We start from the raw sequence: 20,339 nt of genomic DNA on the forward strand, positions 1-20,339 counted from the left end.
GTCAATTGTGTGAAAGCAAATTCACATTAACGAAACACGTGTTATAGGAGAACAACCTGTACTCTTTGATATTTAGAACTATGAGAAAAGATTCTGAAGGGATTTGACAGGATTGACTTTCAGAGCTTTTCAACTAGGAAAAAGTGAGGACTGCAGATGCTGGATCAGAATCAAGATTAGAGTGGTGCTGGAAAAGCACAGCAGGTCAAGCAGTATCCGAGGAGCAGGAAAATCGATTTTTGGGCAGGAGACCTTCATCAGGAATCCTGATGAAGGGCTCCTGACCGAAACGTTGATTTTCCTGCTCCTGGGACGCTGCCTGACCTGCTGTGTTTTTCCAGCACCACACTAATCTTGTCGCAGAGGTTTTTCCTGACTGGGGAATCCAGAACACAAAGAAAAGTCTCAGGATGAATCAGTCATTTAGCATAGAGATGAGGAGGATATTTTTTGCTCTAAGGAGTGTGCATCTTTGGGATTTTCTATCCCAAAGAATTGTAGATGCTCCATTGTTGGATACATTTAAGGTTGAGATTGACAGATTTTTGATCTCTCAGGGTCTCAAGGAAGAGAGAGAGTAGGACAAAAAGGGGATTTGAAGCCAAAGATCAACGAGGATCGTATTGAATGGCAAATACAGCTTTGGTGGGCCAATATGACCTAATCCTGCACCTCTTTCTTTTGTTATGTTCTCATGGTGGTACATTATGCTTAAAAATGTATCAGCTTTTCTAACCTGAGTTTCAATGAGAGCTCTGACAGCATTCACTTTAAAAACCTGAACTCTTGCTTGGGTTTTATTTTCCTCTGCTCACAGACAGTTTTATGTTAAATTATAAGATCTGAAATGTTACTGTTTAATTATGAGTTGTGTAACCCATTTTATTTTGGGGTGACTAGGTAGTTATTTAAATTTCAGGTTAAAGCTGTCAATATCATCACTACTTTGAAATTTGGAATAAGATTTAATAAAGTTCTGATCCCAGAGTTTTGGAACCGCATTTACTAAACTTGATGCTGATACACATTTCTTTGATATCTCCAGGACTTAATGATTGGTCGGTACATTGAAGCAACCTTTCTTTCACTCATATCTCAGCTGGCAATGCACTGCTTCATTTCCTTGTTGCTCAAGTTCTAACATGACTTGATGGATTTGCCTGTTGCTTTGATGGATGATTTTTTTCAGTAATGAGATGAAATATTCACTGCCTAGATTGGTGTTATCCCATATTTAATGTTAACAACATCACTTGCAGATCTAATAGAAAATATTACATATGAATTCACTCTTGGAGGGATGGCAGTGTGCTCACGTATTCTGTAGGAATTCTGTTCTCAAATGTTGAGATTACCTGACGACAGAGCCTTTTGTATTTGTCCAGGGTTGCTCTTTCTATGTAATGGGGTCCAACTTACAGGCTCAGACTGGCTTCCACAATGTCTTTGCTTTTAAGTTTGGGACATCTATGACATGGGTTTTGGTCCTCAGCTGGCTGTATAATACCGCCTTCACTGTGGGAGAATCCTCCATACAAACCACATGGCTGACCCAACAAAGCATGCTCACTCGACGAGGTCAGCTGTACTTTGGAAGAACTTCGATGTTAGAGATTTTGTCCTATTTTGCATATAGGTCTTAAATCAGAGAAATGGAATATATCAAGGTGTTTCACATGACATCCGCAGATTATCTATGCCTAATACTCATTGAGAAATATGTACAAACTACTACCTGGTAACTTTGATCTTTCTTTTGACACAAACTCCATGCTCTCTCTAAAGCCTGTTAGTAGGCGAGCCTGCTAAATGCATTTGAATAACAGAATTTCTACAGTGCAGAGAGGGGCAATTTGGCCAAACAAGTCTGCATTGATCCTCTGTAGAACAACTCAGCCAAATCCACCCTATCCCCATAACCTCACATTTATAATGGCTAACACCCCTGCAGTCCCCCCTCCCCTCTCAGAGATTGCTCATCTCTGGGCACTATGGGGCAATTTAGCATGGCAATCCCACCTAACCTGCACATGTTTGGACTATGGGACATAACCGCAACACCCAGCAGAAACCCATGCAGACACAGGGAGAAGGTCCAAACTTCCTACAGACAGTTGCCCAAGGGTGCCCGTGCTAACAACTGTGCCATGCCAGTTTGCCAAGGGATGGGTGATTTCAGGTAAAGTTGCAGGTCAAATCAGTAGTTCAGAAGGCAAATCCAATGATGGCATTTATTTTGAAAGGATTCGAATATAAAAGCAGGAATGTACTTCTGAGACTCCACAAGGCTCTGGTCAGACCACATTTGGTGTATTGTGTGCAGTTTTGGGCCCCATATCTCAGGAAGGATGTACTGGCCCTGGAACGTGTTCAGAGGAGATCCATGAGATTGGTCCCAGGAATGAACAGCATAACATATGAGGAATGCTTGAGGATTCTGGGTCTATACACAGTGGAGTTTAGAAGATTGAGAGGGCTCTAATTGAAACTTAAAGAACACTGAATGGCTTGGACAAAGTAGATGTTGGGAAGATGTTTCCATTGGTAGGAGAGACTAGGACCTGAGGGCACAGCCTTAAAGTAAAGGGCAGACATTTTAGAACGGAGTTAAGGAGAAACATTTTCAGCCAGAGAGTGGTGAATCTATGGATTTCACTGCACAGAAGGCTGTGGAGGCAGGTCATTGAGTATATTTAAGACTGAGATAGATAGGTTCTTGAGTATCAAGGGGATCATGGGTTACAAGGAGAAAGTGGGAGAATGGGGTTGAGAAACTTATCAGCCATGATTGAATGATAGAGCAGACTCAATTGGCTGAACGGCCTAATTCCTGTTCCTATGTCTTATGGTGTTATTGGAGGGGACACTATCAAGACTGCAAAATCTCTGAACTAAATTGAGGGGTGTATTGTTGATAGTGACTGTAGGGGCTTGGAGTTTGTGACCAGGGCCAAGTTGGTACAAGATCTCTGTCACTTACAGACTTAATGTCATTCAGCGGCTTGGGCAAAGCAATAAATAAGAAACTGAATGTCCCCTGGCTTATGTGTTATGAGACAAGGGACGATACAACTGGCAAATTACAGTTCATTTAGCTATTCTATGCTCTTTATGTGAAACTTAAGCCTTTGCAGATTGAAGGGGTTACTGTCTATCCTGAACCGAATGTATACCCCTATGTTGAGATCTTTGAACTATAATCATGTTGCACAGCCAAATATATCTTTATGATAAAATGTGTATTAGTACTTTGAGATCTGAACTGGATAGTTCTATCTTCAACACATTTGCTTCTAAAATCTCTCCACAGATGGACTAAGCAAACACTTCTTACGTAACTTCAATATAGGCACATTTCTAAGGCATTTTATGTGCTGCTCCCAGAGAAATATGTTATTTATGAAGCAATATATATTGTAGGTCAACTACACCGAAGACATTCCTTCAGCAGTAAGTCAATATACAAAATTCCTGATGAAGGAAATATCGATTTTCCTGCTCCTGGATGCTGCCTGACCTGCTGTGCTTTTCCAGCACCAAACTCTCGACTCTAACCTCCAGCATCTGCAGTCCTCACTTTCACCCAATATTAAAAACTTGCAAAGTAAATATAAGACATAACCAAGTAACAGTAGATCAGTTTCAGCAAATTAATTTAATCGTTGGAACTATGAAAGAAACCAAAAGTAGGATAAAACTTGCCATTTTCACAAAACTATACCAAAATATGCTGACCCTCCAGAGTGCTACTAGTGGAAATACAAATTTTCCACGTAAAGGAATATCTTAATACTACTTTCCTGCTCACAAGTAGCCAGGAAGAGTGCAAATTAGGTCATAGATAAGTGTATATCAGCAAATGTTATTGTGAGATTGCCATATAATAGATTATCGATGACGTATTCACTCACTGCTCACAACTTTCAATATGGTGTTATTTTGCATTCAAACAAGAGAACTGATCTGTGCATAAACAAGATCCTACAATTAACAGAGGGATGAGTTGAAACTATGCAAATTATGAAATGAATGATATTTTTATTTTTGGTAAATACACAGCAAGATAATGTAAGAAAAACCTACCGACACATTGATTGGTATGGCACATCCTTTCGCTGAATGGAAAGCCCATCACGTGTGATTAAAGCTTCATTGTCTTTTACTGTTACATTTTCAGATTGATAGAGTGGATTTCAACAACCCATAAATTAACTCAATGCATTTTTCTATTGCTTTGTTGCTGTGTTTTAAAAAGCACAGCAAGTCCATTGTAAAATGTCTGTTAAAAACTTTTTTTTAACATATGGAGTTCATTCATTTATAGTTATCATCTATCCCATTTCAGCAGTGAAACCTACCAACTCCAGTCATTTAAAAAAAGGTGATGTGGTAAAGTCTGGTATTGTATTCTTAATAGTGATTTCTTTAGTATTCATCAAGAGTATCTGTACGGGGGACAGATAATCCTCGTTCTCTCAAAGCTTCACTTTTTGCCTTTTCTGCCTCTTGTTTTTCATGCTGTTGAACTCTTTGAGCTTCCAGGATCTCCTCAATAGACACCCTCTGTAAGGGAGTATCCGTCTCCCTTTCCAGATCCTGTAAGGCAAAATCAGCCATTAAAGGAATGCAATAGAATATCAAATTTAAACAAGACCATCATTTTGCTTGCTGAATTAGAGGAAAAGTACTGCAAATCTTAATCCAATAATGACAATAACTTATATTTATATTGTACCTTTAACAAAATAGTATCCCAAGACACTTCACAGAAGCATTATGAACATAGTATGGTATCCAACCACATGAGGAGACAATGGATAAAATGACGAAAAGCTTGATCAAAGAGGAGTGTGTGTAAAGGAAGAAAATAAGATAGAGAATGCAGAGGTGTACAGGGGACATGTGAAAACTCTGGTTAAGGCAACTGAATGCACAGCCACCAGTAGTGGAGCAATAAAAAATGGGGATGCACAAAAGGTCAGGATTAGGGGAGTGCAGAGATATCAAGGAGTTATAGTGCTGCAGATTACAGAGATAGATAGGAATAAGGCAACAGATGGTTTGACAATAAGGAAGGAAATTTACAAATAAAATATTGCTTGACTGACAGCCAATGTAAGGCAGTGAGCGCTGTCCTGAAAGGGGAAATGGTACTTGCTATTATTTAAGATATAAGCAGTCGAGTTTTGAACAATCCCAGGTTTACAGAAGATAGAGTGGGAGAGACCAGCCTAGAGTGCATTTAAATATTTAAGTCCAGAGGTAATGAAAGAACAAATTCTGGTTTCACCAGGAAATGAGGTGAGACAGGGACATCAAGCAATGCTATCTAGGTAGAAGTAGGTGGTGTAATCAATGGTTAATTAATTTTTGCAAAGCAGAACATCAATCTAAAGTTATTCTCCAATTTTCTGTCAATGTTTTGATTAATATGGTTCAAAAATAATGAAGTAGGAAATCAGAGAAAAACTAAACTCACTATTTCCCCCAGAAGCACCACATTTTCTCCTCGGACAACAAAAATCCCTCTGGGAATATCACCGTATTTTCTTCCTACGTGGATTCGTTCCACTGTCCGATGAAGAACCAAATTAGCTGCAACACAGTGATGGAAGCATAAACATAATTGCCTTGGTGATTAGCATGGATTCCACTCTCAAGAGATTTTAAATCAATACATGAAGAAGATCACTACACGATCATCAATAAAAGCACATTTTTTGTGTTGTAATTGCATTGCAATTCTACAGCTTAATTCAAGCTTAATTCTTAATTCACACCTAATTCTCTCTAAAGGTTATACTTAAAGATCATACAGTGAAATGTAAAATAAAGATCTCAGTCATAACAGATTACAGGACAGTATGAACCTAGATCTGTTAGGATGAAAGTGTCATGAGGATTAGTCTCAAACTTACATCCCAGGGGGCAATGTGATATGTCACATCACAATTTTTGCTAGGATAGTCTCAACTGTTATATATAAAATTAATTTTTAAAAATTTTTTTATATCAGAGTTGTATGAAATGATACTTATTTAACTCATGAATTGAACAGTTTGAAACATGCTGGTCAAAACTGTTGCTACATTTCTATTCAATCCAAACCCACCATAGTTTTACCTATGATAATTTTCATCAAAAGAAAAAGTACCATTTCTCCACAACATCATCACTGAAGTAGATGTGCATTGGAGATTTGGGAAAATCAAGTGAATATGTCGACAAAATAAGCTAACATGTGCAAAGTTCAAATTCAAAGAGAGCTCTCCTATTACCCCAAAGTAAAATTCCAAAGTCAATTTCAAACTGCATGGTTTCAGATAAACCACATTGGATAGTATTTCACAGTCAATATGTATTTGACATAGGGTTTTCACTAATTCTTTCATTGAATGTAGACATCACTGGAGGGCCAATATTTGTTGCCCACTCCTAATTACTCCTGGACTCAGTAGTTTGCTAAGGCATTTCAAAGGTCAGTTTACAATCAACAGCATTGCTGTGGGTTTGGAATCACATGTGGGCTGGACCAGGTAAGACAGATTTTCTTCCTTCAAAGGACAAGTGAGCGGGATGGGTTTTTAAGTCAGTGATCGTTTTACGGCCGCCACTACAGATTTATATTCCAAATGTAATGCCACATATTCTAAATCTAAAAAGCACATATTCTTGTTGTATAATGTTGCCTTATTCAAATAATGAGGGAACATTCAGGACTGAAAGGCATGATCCGGATGTGATCAAGTCAATTTTACCCAGAGGCAGCATTCTGATTGGTTTTCAAAGGTTCAGCATAGTAACATTCACTTGATTGATTCCGGCATCTAGCTGCAGTCTTGGGTGTGAACAATACAGGAGAAAAATCCAGTCTGCAAAGAGAAAACATCCATCTCTCTCTCCCGTTTGTATGGATAAGGGAAAGAAAACATCTAGTAGTTAGTTACTGCCTCCATCTTTCTCTGTAAGTTCCTCCCTCTACAAAATCCCCTGTTGAAAGAAGGGGGAAAGCCATCTTAAGAGGCATTGAAAAGGCGAATCCTCAACCAGTGAACAAAAGAGAGGAAATCAGAACATCCACAACTTCATAGTATTAGCAAAGAATTAGAAGGAGTTGAAAGAAGGCCAAAAGGAAACAACACATCAACATCTGAGATCCAGAATGGTACCAGAAATGTGCTTCTCTGACCTTTTTGTACTTCCCCAACACCTATAATACTCATCTCTTGTCTCTTTTGTGGGTTTGTATCTGTATGGAAATTTTAGAAAGGGGTAGATTTTTAATTATAGATTTATATGTTAATAATTCATGTCTCCTTATCGCTATTGGTTAAAATAGTTTTATCACAATAAGTAGTTGTTTTCCTGTTCATGAAAACCTGGTGTGCACATTTATTTAACCTGAATTAGACAATTAGATAAAATTGTGCAATTCAGTGGTTTGATATTTGTGACAAATCTGGGAATAGTGGGGTTGGATTTCCAATGCACTACCCTCTTGAGTCATGACAGGAGTCACATTCTACCCTCTGCTGTGTGACATTTTGACATATTTGCTGAGAGGTGAGTGAGTGGAAATGACAGCTATATTAAACTTTCCATCCAAAGATCACCTTGATATGCTCTATAATGATGTGGTTCTTCAAGTTCTAATTACACATTAGTGTTAATCATTTCTCTGTTTAGAGTCATAGAGATGTACAGCACGGAAACAGACACTTTGGTCCAACCCATCCATGCCGACCAGAAATACCAACCCAATCTAGTCCCACCTGCCAGCACCCAGCCCATATTCTTCCAAGCCCTTCCTATTCATATACCCATCCAAATGCCTTTTAAATGTTGCAATTGCACCAGCCTCCACCACTTCCTCTGGCAGCTCATTCCATACACGTACCACCCTCTGGGTGAAAAAGCTACCCCTTAGGTCTCTTTTATATCTTTCCCCTCTCACCCTAAACCTATGCCCTCTAGTTCTGGACTCCCCCACCCTAGGGAAAATACTTTCCTGCACTCCAAGGTCTCTTTGTTCAGCAACACTCCCTAGGATCTTGCCATTAAGTGTATAAGTCTTGCTAAGACCTGTTTAAACTACTTGAACAACTGAAGTTCAGTGGAAAGCAACTTCTCAGGCCAATAAACCTTAGCAACTGCATTTTGATATTTTTGACATAATTGCTGTACAACCTGCCGTCTCCTTCGCAACTAGTTGCACTCTCAAACTCAGAATCTAAAAATGAAGCAATTCTCAAACATTACAGAATCTGTTACAACTCTCAACCCATTGCACAATTGCTGAAATGATGAAAGCAAACGTCCCAGCCAGAGCACTTATCCTGCATTCATGCCTAGCACCTGAAGAAGGAGCGAAGCTCCAAAAGCTTGTGTTTTAAAATAAACGTGTGGGACTATAACCTGATGTTGTGTGATTTTTGACCTTGCCCAACCCAGTCCAACACCGGCACTTCCACTTCACAACACCTAACAGAGAATCCTCAGGGAAATCTCCTTGAATCCATTCTATTTTGCAGTTTCAAAGTGGGGCATGTCATTAACAGGTTTTTTTTCTATTGGCAATAATATTCCTTTGCAGACTGATGATCTCTCCTGCTGAAACACATGAAGTGACTTGAGTTACTCTAAGCAGATAGAGGCAAAATTACGAAGGGATAAAGAAATCATGGGTTTATATCCAGGATCAAAAAGAACTGTTGAGAAAAGTCACTGACAAAGTTGACACAAAATATTTCCCATCCCTCTGAATTGTACAAGAACAATAAACTCTCCTAAGATGTTTGGTAAACACATTTGACTAACTATTAAAAGGCCAAAAAAATGAAAATGTTCTAACTGAGATGGTTGAAAAACTAAGTTTGATTTTTCCAATTGTGAACTTCAGCGCTCTGCAGGCCTACTTGAACAAAGGGCCATATTTGGACACTTTCAAGAGACAATTAATTAATCTTGCTCTCAACACAGTATAAAACTCAATCTTCCAAATGCACAGAAATTCCAGCTATAGAGCTTTGCATAGTCCCCTTTTTTGAACTGCTCCTCTTATATTTAAAAGCTCAATCTTGATTTTATTTAACCACATTTGTTGGAGTACTTGTCAGGCTATTATAAACTACTGGCTTGGCATATGAACATCTAAATCTCTTGATGTTCCTTGTGACCACCAATATCAATTTCTTTATTAACTATTCCTTTCAATTGTGTCAAGGTGCATTCTGCCAAGTAGTCATATGTGAAATGTTCTTAAAACATTAAAATGGGTATTCTAACTTTTCATACCTCTTCGCTTCTATTTAATTTCTGGGAGGAGTAATGATATTCCTATTACATTTGTACTGCTTCTGCATTCAATTAAAACAATCACAATCTGAATCTGAACAATTCTATACTTCCTGTGATGGGTCATAATCCAATGCTAAAATCTCTCCCAGCTCGAGTGATCTGCAATAACCGTACTGATTCAAATCCATCACCATAGCAACACAACAATTCTTTTAATTGTCTATGGAGATATTTAACAACTTTGACCACATGGCCAATGCAACTTTCAATGATCAAAAATGATTGATCCACCACAATGCTTAAATAACTTTATTTTGTTCCCATAATAATACTTACCAAATTGATCTACACTCCTTAAATATCCTATTAATGTTCTCCCATCTCGAAGTACTACTAAATGTTTCTCTGTTAATAAAAAAAAGAGAGATATTTTATGTAGTACAATTAATCATAAGAGTCCAGTGAAAAAATAGTCTTGCAAACTGATAGGAACAAACTAAAGGTAATTTTGCTCTGTACTTCAACACAAGTACACAATTGTACTTTGGAACGCTTGAAGGTCCCATCCCTAAATGACAATGCACAGTACAGGACCTTCCCTATTGAAGAGTAAACAGAAACAGAAGTTGGTAGACATAGACATCAATTTGGACTTGAGTCAGATGGCCTGTTTCTGTCTGCGAATAAACCATTATTAAAACTTTGAATCTATGTTGTGTGAAGGTTAGCGCTTGATGTCTGACATTCCTCTGACTGCTATCTTAACTGAGGCATTAATCTATGAGGTTTCAGACTCATACTCTGCTAATTACAAAAACCAACAGCTTTTATCCTTGTGACGGTGCCTATCTGTCACTGCCATACTTCTGGTGAAACCCGCATTCATTCCTTTGATATCTTCAAATTCAACAGTTCCAATGCTTTCCCCAATGCCCCCCAAGCCAGCACCAGCACCATTCCCCCAGCCATCACCACCACCTCCAACTTCCCAAGCTTCACCTTCTGTTCATCCAAAACCTTGATGCTTGTACTCTGTCTTGAACCAAATCCTACTTATCCATTATCCTGTGCTTTTTGACCTCCCATGGCTATCAGTCTTCTCAAGCACATCAAATTTAAACCTTACAGACTCCTTCATTGCAGATACTGATTTTTTTCTTCATTCAACATATATTAATGGCCAAACAATTCATAATCCAACAATTTATATTTCTCTGAAGTAGTTAACATTGTTCTTGCCTTATTCCATTCTCAATTATTTAATTGTAGCTCGCATCATCTGAAATGGCTTCTCTTCCTGCTCCAGCACCAGTTTCACTGGTGTCTCTGAAACATTTAACTGTCCTCCTCAGTCAAAAACACAACATCCAAAAACAGAGCAGTGACTTTCACATCAACACTGATGACACCCAGCTCCATGTCACATCACCTTCCTTGACTCCTCTACTATTTCTAAGTTATCAGAGTTTTTAACATCCAATACTAGACGTGCCAAAATTTGCTTAAAATCATACATTGGGAAGATTGAAGTCATTATTTTTCATCACCATGCTAAAACTCCATCTCCTCGCTCTGACTGTTATCACTTCGTTAGCATCTGTTAAGAGGCTGAACTATCTTTGGAAGCTTGGAATCATGTTTGATACAAAAATGTGCTTCCAACCACAGATTCGTGCCATCACTAAAACTGCATATTTCCACCTCTTACATCATCTCACTTTGCCCTGTCTCAACCTGTCTGCTGCTGAAACACTCATGCATGCCTTTGATAGTCTGGACTTAACTATTTCATGCTGGTCAGGCTCCCACATTCTACTATCTGTAAACTCAAGGCATTAGAAAACTCTGCTTCCTATGCCCTTACTTGCACCAAATCCCAATTCCTGTGCGTGCCGCTTACGTTCACACATCAGTTTCTGGCTAAGTAATAACGACAGGCATTCAATTTTAAAATGCTTATCCTTGTTTATAAATCCGTCCAAGACCTTGCTCCTCCTGTTTATTACCTCCTCCAGCCCTATAAAATTGGAGACACCTCCACTCCTCTTATTCTGGCATCTCAAAACTTTCCCAATTTAATTGTTTTACCATTGTTGAGAATGATTTCAGTCAATGTTCCCACTAATTTCTCCGCCCGCTGTTTGGACCTCTGAGGTTGATGTGAGGGAAAGGCTGGAGAAACTGGGAGTGAATGCATCAGCACAGCATTAACATGCTGTTTAAAGTGAATACACAGCCACAAAGATTTCAGGGAATATTGATTTCAGATGCTTGGGCACTACGATCATGAACTCCACACATAAAACACCATCCACATTTCTATCTCTTTGCTGCTTTAAGGCATCCTTTAAAACCTACTTTTATGACAAAGTTTTTGGATCAACTATCTTCATATTTTCTGATGCCAAATGTCGACACATAATGGTCTCGCATAATGCCTCAAAATATTTTATTACTTTAGAACTGCTACGGAAACAGAGGTAGTTGTCATAAATAAATGGGCTGTTTTCAATATTGAATTAATAGCATAAGTTGAGAATATTCCCCCCTTTAATCAATTAAATTGGTTAAACATTAAAAATGACATCGCAGTCATTTTATGACGCAAGGTATCCTTTTGGAATTTTGAACATAGGATGAGCACACATTTCAGTAGATGTTGCCATTTTTGCTGCTACATTGTTTGAAAACGGTCCTGTTCTGCATACTAAAAATGCATTGTCTAGATGAATATTGGCATCTTTTAATTTATGAATTGAAATACAGCAATCTGTCACTTACATCAAGGCTATTAACATGAAAATGATACATGGCAGTTTATTCTGAATAAAAGATTTTCCAAACATCTGTGACCCTTTGATTCTCATTGAGTAAACAAGAAGCAGAAGAATTCTTTTCTTTGCAAATAACCTCAAGTGGATTAAAGCACCTAGCAGCATGCTGTATGCCAACATTTTGAGAGGAATTTCCTTCATTTGTTGAGACAATCTAAAAGAGGATACATACATAAGAAAATTCACCCAGCCTGGGGAGATTGCTTTATCTTCATACATCAGAGTTGTGGAGGTAACTTTGTTCATGTGGAATGCAACTTGACAGGGCTGCTGATTTGGAAATATTTCATGATCTGTGAAATTAATTTGTAGGTCATGCAGCTACAGAACCTTCCTTCTGATTACATATTCCTATAGCTGTTTTTGTCTCTTACAATAAATATTTTCCAAACGCCCCTCAAATTCCTGTTTTGGTTAGAAGTACCTTCATTTTGTTTCAACATTAATTTTGCATTACATCTCTGTGCAACTTTTTGGTATCATTTTCCATAATAGATATAAATAAATGTTTTTAATAAAATACAAATTGTTTCAATTTTAGAAGAAACAGTATTAATATGAGGTCAAAAAAGAGGACAAGAATGAAAGGTATGTTACTAAAAGCTCTTGAATTGACACAGCAAGGTCCTATATGTGTAGCTGCAGGATTCAGGCCAACCATTTTAGTAAACCAATTATATTTCAAATTTTAAGACGTGAAAAATCGTTATTCCATTACTTGAGAGCTTTAATTTTGAGCCAATCAGCTCTTGAACATAGAAAAATAAAATGGACCAAATAACTTTGTGATGTCATTAAACAGATGAGGGCGAGTAGCATTATCTCAAGTCAAATGTTAGATTAATGTGATTTGCCTTACTGCAAAGTATTTGTAAATAAGGGACTGAAAATGAAAGATAATTAAATTGCTGATGAGGTAGACTACAACATTGAAAGTGGTTGTTCTGGCTGAGACTTTCCTCTTTTGTTGTGAGCACAGCGACAGAAACACAGGCAACAGGTTTTGAGGGCAAACTTTCATTAGCTTCAGAAGATTACATGAAGATAGTTAGAAGCCATTTTATTTAAGTTGAGTAAAATGGCTCACTGATGGAAGAAAACTTAGCTTGCTCACTGTTTGTTATTATTCCACTCAAAAATAAGTTACAATGAGCCAGCATCTCTTCGCCAAGGGCTCCGCCGCTGATAACTAGCATCCTAATGTGTTATCCAGCTCTGTCTGCAGTACAATAGAGGTTGCTGGAAATGTTCCCATTTTCTCTACAAATAAGGCAGGGACCTCCTAACCATATTGTTCAGATAGCATAGTTCCCCGTTCTTGTAAATGGGGAACAATTGCCCGATAACATTTTACATTCAAAATAAAAATAAGTAATTGCTATTGAAATTTCATACGAAAATCACTAAACTTACATAAGTGAAATGGAAAATGGAGAGATGGACTGCTAATACTTCATGTGCTGCCTGACCTATTGCAAGTTCCCAGAATTCTCTGTTTTTCTTTCTAGTTTCCAGAAGTGATTGTCTATTTCAACACAAAAGCAAAATAGTATGAAGCTCCTTGAATTATGTACCAAACAGTAGAATCCATAGCACTGAGTGCTTGATGTTATTTCAACGCTGTTTATTTTATTTCCCTTCAGAAAGAAGCTTTGCTTATTAAGTGATTCATTCAAGAGTGGAATGCAAATTCAGAGAATGTTCTACAAATCAGCATTTCACAGCAATCTTCTCCATTTTACAAGGCACTATGCAATAGTTTCTCGATCCTTTCGCTCTGTAAGAGAGGGAAAAGAGCTAAATATTGCTATGATGTTCTTAATGATAGCAGTGGAAGAGAACTAGGAAAGATGTAAAACAGGTTGAAAATTTGCAATCACTTATATGACTACACAAAGTCCAAATATCCCCCATGTAATAAATCTATTTCTATCCCGCCAGTCATGCTATCTTGAAAGATCAAGTGGATCTCTATGGCATAGATTAGAGGGGTTGGAAATGCTCAATCAGCTGGTGAATGGGAATATAAGGGCAGTAGGAGTAAACCCAAGAGGGAAATCAGGAAGACAAAACGGGGACATGAGATAGCTTTGGCAAATAAGGTTAAAGATTAGGATTAAGGAGAACCCGAAGAGATTCTACAAATACATCAAGGGCAAAAGAGCAACTAGGGAGATCAGCAAGACAGTCTGTGTGTGGAATCACATGAAATGGATGAGATACTAAATGAATATCTAGTATTGCACCAGTATTTACAGTGGAGCAATTGGAAGCTATAGAACTTTGAGAAATAAACAGCAATATCTTGAAAAGTGTCCAAGAGGAAGACGTACTGGGCGCCTTAAAATGCATCAAGGTGCATAAATCCCCAGGACCGGATCAGGTGCATTCTAGAACTTTGTGGTAAGCTAGGGAAGTGACTGTTGGGCCCCTTGGTCAGATATTTGCACTGATGGCCACCAGTGAGGTGCTGGAAGACTGGAGGGTGGCTAATGTGGTGCCATTATTTAAGAAAGGTGGTAAGCAAAAGCCAAGGAAATATAGAGCGATGATGGTAGAGGGTTGTTTCTTGGACTGGAGGCCTGACCAACAGTGAGCCGCAAGGATCAGTGCTGCGTCCACTGCTTTTTATCATTTATATAAGTGATTTGTATGTGAATATAGGAGGAATAGTTAGTAATTTTTTAAATGACACCAAAATTGGTGGTGTAGTGGGCAGTGAAGGTTGCCTTGAAATACAATGGGACCTTGATCAGATGGGCTGAGCAGCGGCAGATCGAGTTTAATTTAGATAAATGTGAGGTGTTGCATTTTTTTTAGGCAAATCAGGGCAGGACTTTTATACTTTATGATAGGGTCCTGGGGTGTGTAGTCAAACAAAGAGACCTTGAGGTGCAGGTTCATAGTTCTTTGAAAGTGGAGTCGCAAGTAGACAGGGTAGGAAAGAAGGCGATTCATATGCTTGTCTTTATTGGTCAGTGCATTGATATCATGTTGTGGCTATACAGGACATTAGTTAGGCAACTTTAGGAATACTGTGTTCAGTTCTGGTCTCCCTGCGATAGGGAAGGTATTGTTAAACTTGAAAGGGTGCAGAAAAGGTTTACAAGGATGTTGCCAGGGTTAGAAGGTTTGAGCTATAGGGAGAGGCTGAATAGACTGGGGCTATTTTCCCTGGAGTGTAGGACACTGAGGGCGACCTTGTAGAGGTTTATAAAAGCATGAGGCACATGGTTAGGATGAATAGCCAAGGAGTTTTCCCCAGTGTGGGCGAGTCTAAAATTAGGGGGCATATGCTTAAGGTGAGAGGAGAAAGACTTAAAAGGGACTTAAGGGGAAACTTTTTCACACAGGGTGGTGTGTATATGGAATGAGCTGCCACTGGAAGTGGTGGAGGCTGGTACAATTACAACATCTAAAAGGCATCAAGATGGGTTCATGAACAGGAAGGGTTTAAGAGGGATATGGACCAAATGAGACTCGGCTAGTTTAGGATGTCTGGTCGCCGTGGACAAGTTGGACCTGACAGTCTGTTCAGTGTTGTACAACGCGATAACTGTATAACTCAGCGAAGAACATCGGTCTGCACATTCTCAGGCAGCCCTTGTCATTACCTCCTCTTTGGTCAAAAAGGAGAATTTTGTCAGTATACTTGCTTGCTTTGCAAAAATTATTTTTGGATCATATGGTTTAAACTTTTCTGAAAGGGCAAAGCGATACTTTTAAAAGAACTTCCTGACTGCATCAGCACAGAAGCTCCTCCAGATAGCACCAGAAAGGGAAATGGTGATAGCTCACAAAGGTTAAGTTACCATGGGGAAAACTGACTAAAATGACTGCTGTACTAATGTTGACCTATTTGAACTAGGAGTAAAAGCTAGGTGGATAGAAAGAGCCAAGTTTATATCATAGGAACAGATTAATGCTAGAAAAAGATGAGGATGCAAATGTAAGAATACAAATTAAGGATTAGCAATTTTCTTTCACACAACTTTTTGCATGTTGATGAGGAGAATCTGTGGTCCAATTTTGCCTTTTATGTTCGTTCTTTTTTAAGTATACAGGTAACAGTCAACTGGGCACTGCCAGGCACGTGTTCAGCAGCTGGACAGAGTTAGATTAACCAGAATTTGTTTTCAACCACAGGTGGATGATGGATAGCAGAAGGTGTAACCAATCCTTCTGTATATGTAGGAAAAAGACAATAGCCAACCTAGGCATTTTGCCATCTTGCAAGTAGCAGTCAGACATAGCAAACAATGATCGTGCCAATCAGTTGAAGGAAACGGTCTGGAAAAAAATATGCAATATTTACAGTGTAAATTCTGTTATAATGAGCATAATCAGCTAAATCTGACAGATTATACAAATAGCTCATTATACTTTGTTTCAAAACAGAAAGTTTTTAGATCTGAGGAATTTTTACAAAATAAATAGAGGAATGCAAGAAAATACTGTATAAACTAACAAATAAAATCACTAATGAGGAGTCAGTGTCAAATGTAGTGTTAACCAGTGGGGAGGAATCCTTTCCTGACTATGCTATCAAATTATTGAAGCCTTAAAAGGAAAGTAATTTCTCACACAAAATCTTTTTCTCAGAAGGTGTACTTTGGCAGTGGCTCACTACAAGTGTTTTGTGGATAAAGCAATTGAGAAGAACCATGCAGTTTCTTCCTAATGTTGGCTGGACTGTCATTTTGGAAACTAGTTTTGAACAGCCAGGTACTCTGTTGCACCTTTGATATGAAGAGAGTAAATATGACCTTTGAAAATTTCCTTTGCTCAACATAGTAAATTATGTTCAGGTCTGGACCATGGGGTATGGCAAAACCCTCTCTAACATGGTTTAGTTTCAGCAAAAGACTTAAAGACAATGAGTGAATTTTGGCGGTGGAAGGGTATAACTGTTCTGATATAAAATGATACTCTCTACTCATCAAACACACACATGCACATCAATGTACTATGTATACAGGGACTTCAATCTTAAACACTCTCAGGTGAGGCAATGTCTAGTGGTATTAACATTGGATTGTTAATCCAGAGACCCAGGTAATGTTCTGGGGAGAAAAGGGCTGAAAATGTGTTGCTGGAAAAGCGCAGGTCAGGCAGCATCCAAGGAACAGGAGAATCGACGTTTCGAGCATAAGCCCTTCTTCAGGAATCTTATGCCCAAAACGTCGATTCTCCTGTTCCTTGGATGCTGCCTGACCTGCTGCACTTTTCCAGCAACACATTTTCAGCTCTGATCTCCAGCATCTGCAGTCTTCACTTTCTCCTCGAATGTTCTGGGGACCCAAGTTGATTCCTGCCATGGCAGATGGTGCAATTTGAACTCAGTTAAAAAACACCTGGAATTAAGTCATAAATCCATTGCTGATTGTTGGGATAAAGCTCATCTGGTTCACTAATGTCCATTAGCGAAGGAAGCTCCTATCCTTATATGGTCTGGCCTACATATGACTCCAGACCCACAGCAATGTGATTGATTCTTAACTGCCTTCTGGGTAATTAGGGATGGGCAATCAATGCTGGCCTTACCAGTGACGTGCTCACCCCATGAATGAATTTTAAAAAAGGGTTACTGCATAAAGACTGGAGATTTATTTTTCTATTCACAGAACTTATAGTAGGTAAGCTCCTTTTATGAGAGTGTAAAGACAAGTATACTATCCAATCTGGAAGCCAGTTTCAGTACTACAAATATTTTTTTTTAAAAACCATTATTCCCATGGATGATCCATTTACCAATGTTTAGTTTATACTGAGAATTTATTTAAAATAGCTTTTTACCACTACTATCTGGTCTGAAAAGAAAGATAATCCCAATTCATTGAATAACAAATAACTAATGGGAAAATAGCCCTCTTCTATGAGCAAGATTCACAAGCTTTGGATGCATTAAAAAAGAACTTCAGACTCGAAGCTCTATCTGGTTTTCAAAAGTGATTCTTTCAAAGTAAAGTTTAACTGTTTGAAATACTAAAAGGGGTCACGAGAGCAATACTTTCAATATCAAATGCTTTATGTCAAATGTTCTCATTTTCCGATTCCCCATCATAAATTCTACTAACTTTACCTGTAAAGGACCCATATTTGTTTCAGCCAAATATCTACATTTTAAAAACTTTACTGAAGCTTTTACAGATGGTTTTTCATGATTTTTGCTAGATTTTAGTCACCCAATGAGAGTATATTCCCTTATTGTCAATGGCTTTTAGCAGATTGACTATAGCTCAACATGACAATAATTGAGTACGCACAGTGAGTATATTCTCTTACTATCAAGCTACTCGAAAGATTGGTTAAAGCTCGATGCGACAACATTTGAGTATACTAGGAGTATAATGTAAGTATATTCCATGCCTGTCAATGTCCTTTACCAGAATTACTTCAGCACAAGGTGATAATGGAGTCTATTCCCTTATGGAAGAAGGGCTCATGCCCGAAACGTCGATTCTCCTGCTCCTTGGATGCTGCCTGACCTGCTGCGCTTTTCCAGCAGCACATTTTCAGCTCTATTCCCTTACTGTCAACGTCCCTCATCAGACTGACTACAGCTTGACATGACGATAATTGAGTCAATTCTCTTCAGGACAGGCAGCTTTATGTTCCAGGATACAAATGCGACAGGAAGGATAGAAAGGGAGGCAAGAGAGGAGGGGGAGTGGCATTTTTGATAAGGGATAGCAGTACAGCTGTGTCGAGGGAGGATATTCCCGGAAATACATCCAGGGAAGGTACTTGGGTGGAACTGAGAAATAAGAAAGAGATGACCACCTTATTGGGATTGTATTATAGACCCCTTACAGTCAGAGGGAAATTGAGAAACAAACTTGTAAGGAGATCTCAGCTATCTGTAAGAATAATAGGGTAGTTATGGTAGGGGATTGCAACTTTCCAAACATAGACTGGGACTGCCATAGTGTTAAAGGTTTAGATGGAGAAATTTGTTAAGTGCGTACAAGACAATTTTCTGATTCAGTATGTGGATGTACCTACTAGAGAAGGTGCAAACCTTGATCTACTCTTGGGAAATAAGGCAGGGCATGTGACTGAGGTGTCAGTGGGAGAGCACTTTGGGGCCAGAGACCATAATTCTATTCGTTTTAAAATAGTGATGGAAATGGATAGACCAGATCTAAAAGTTGAAGTTCTAAATTGGAGAAAGGCCAATTTTGACGGTATTGGAAAATGGGAAGCCTTCAGAAATGAGATAACAAGAATCCAGAAAAAGTATATTCCTGTCAGGATGAAAGGAAAGGCTGGTAGGTATAGGGAATGCTGGATCACTAAACAAATTGAGGGTTTGGTTAAGAAGAAGGAAGCATATGTAAGATATAGACAGGATAGATCGAGTAAATCCTTAGAAGAGTATAAAGAAAGTAGGAATATACTTAAGAGGGAAATCAGGAGGGTAAAAATGAGACGAGATAGCTTTAGCAAATAGAAGTAAGGAGAATCCAAAGAGTTTTTACAAATACATTAAAGGCAAAAGGGTAACTAAGGAGTGAATAGGGCCCCTCAAAGATCAGCAAGGCTGCCTTTGTATGGAGCCACAGAAAATGGGGGAGATACTAAATGAGTATTTTGTATCAGTATTTACTGTGGAAAAGGATATGGAAGATATAGACTGTAGGGAAATAGATGGTGACATCTTGCAAAATGTCCAAATTACAGAGGAGAAAGTGCTGGATGTCCTGAAATGGGTAAAGGTGGATAAATCCCCAGGACCTGATCAGGTCATAGAGTCATAGAGATGTACAGCAAGGAAACAGACCCTTCGGTCCAACCCGTCCATGCCGACCAGATATCCCAACCCAATGAAGGCCCACCTGCCAGCACCCAGCCCATACCCCTCCAAACCCTTCCTATTCATATACCCATCCAAATGCCTCTTAAATGTTGCAATTGTACCAGCCTCAGGTGTACCCTAGAACTCAGTGGGAAGCGAGAGAAGTGATTGCTGGGCCTTTTGCTGAGATATTTGTATCATCGATAGTCACAGGTGAGGTGCTGGAAGACTGGAGGTTGGCAAACGTGGTGCCACTGTCTAAGAAAGGCGGTAAGGACAAGCCAGGGAACTATAGACCGGTGAGCCTGACCTCGGTGGTGGGCAAGTTGTTGGAGGGAATCCTGAGGGATAGGATGTACATGTATTTGGAAAGGCCATAAGACCATAAGGATAGTCAACATGGCTTTGTG

The 20,339-nt window shown here is 38.8% G+C and overlaps 1 protein-coding gene across 1 annotated transcript in view; it reads right to left on the reverse strand.

Moving 5' to 3' along the window:
• Window positions 1–4,021: 4,021 nt before the first annotated feature.
• lsm1 (LSM1, U6 small nuclear RNA associated) overlaps window positions 4,022–20,339 on the reverse strand; it is a 22,284-nt gene continuing 5,966 nt past the window's right edge. The window contains exons 2-4 of the mRNA XM_043712723.1: window positions 9,634–9,702; window positions 5,480–5,595; window positions 4,022–4,596 (exon numbers count right to left, since the gene is read on the reverse strand). Of these exons, the coding sequence (XP_043568658.1) occupies window positions 4,426–4,596; window positions 5,480–5,595; window positions 9,634–9,702 (356 nt within the window). The 3' untranslated portion in view covers window positions 4,022–4,425. The remainder of the gene's footprint in view (window positions 4,597–5,479; window positions 5,596–9,633; window positions 9,703–20,339) is intronic.

The sequence above is a fragment of the Chiloscyllium plagiosum genome, chromosome 22, assembly GCF_004010195.1.
Source record: "Chiloscyllium plagiosum isolate BGI_BamShark_2017 chromosome 22, ASM401019v2, whole genome shotgun sequence".
Taxonomy (NCBI): domain Eukaryota; kingdom Metazoa; phylum Chordata; class Chondrichthyes; order Orectolobiformes; family Hemiscylliidae; genus Chiloscyllium; species Chiloscyllium plagiosum.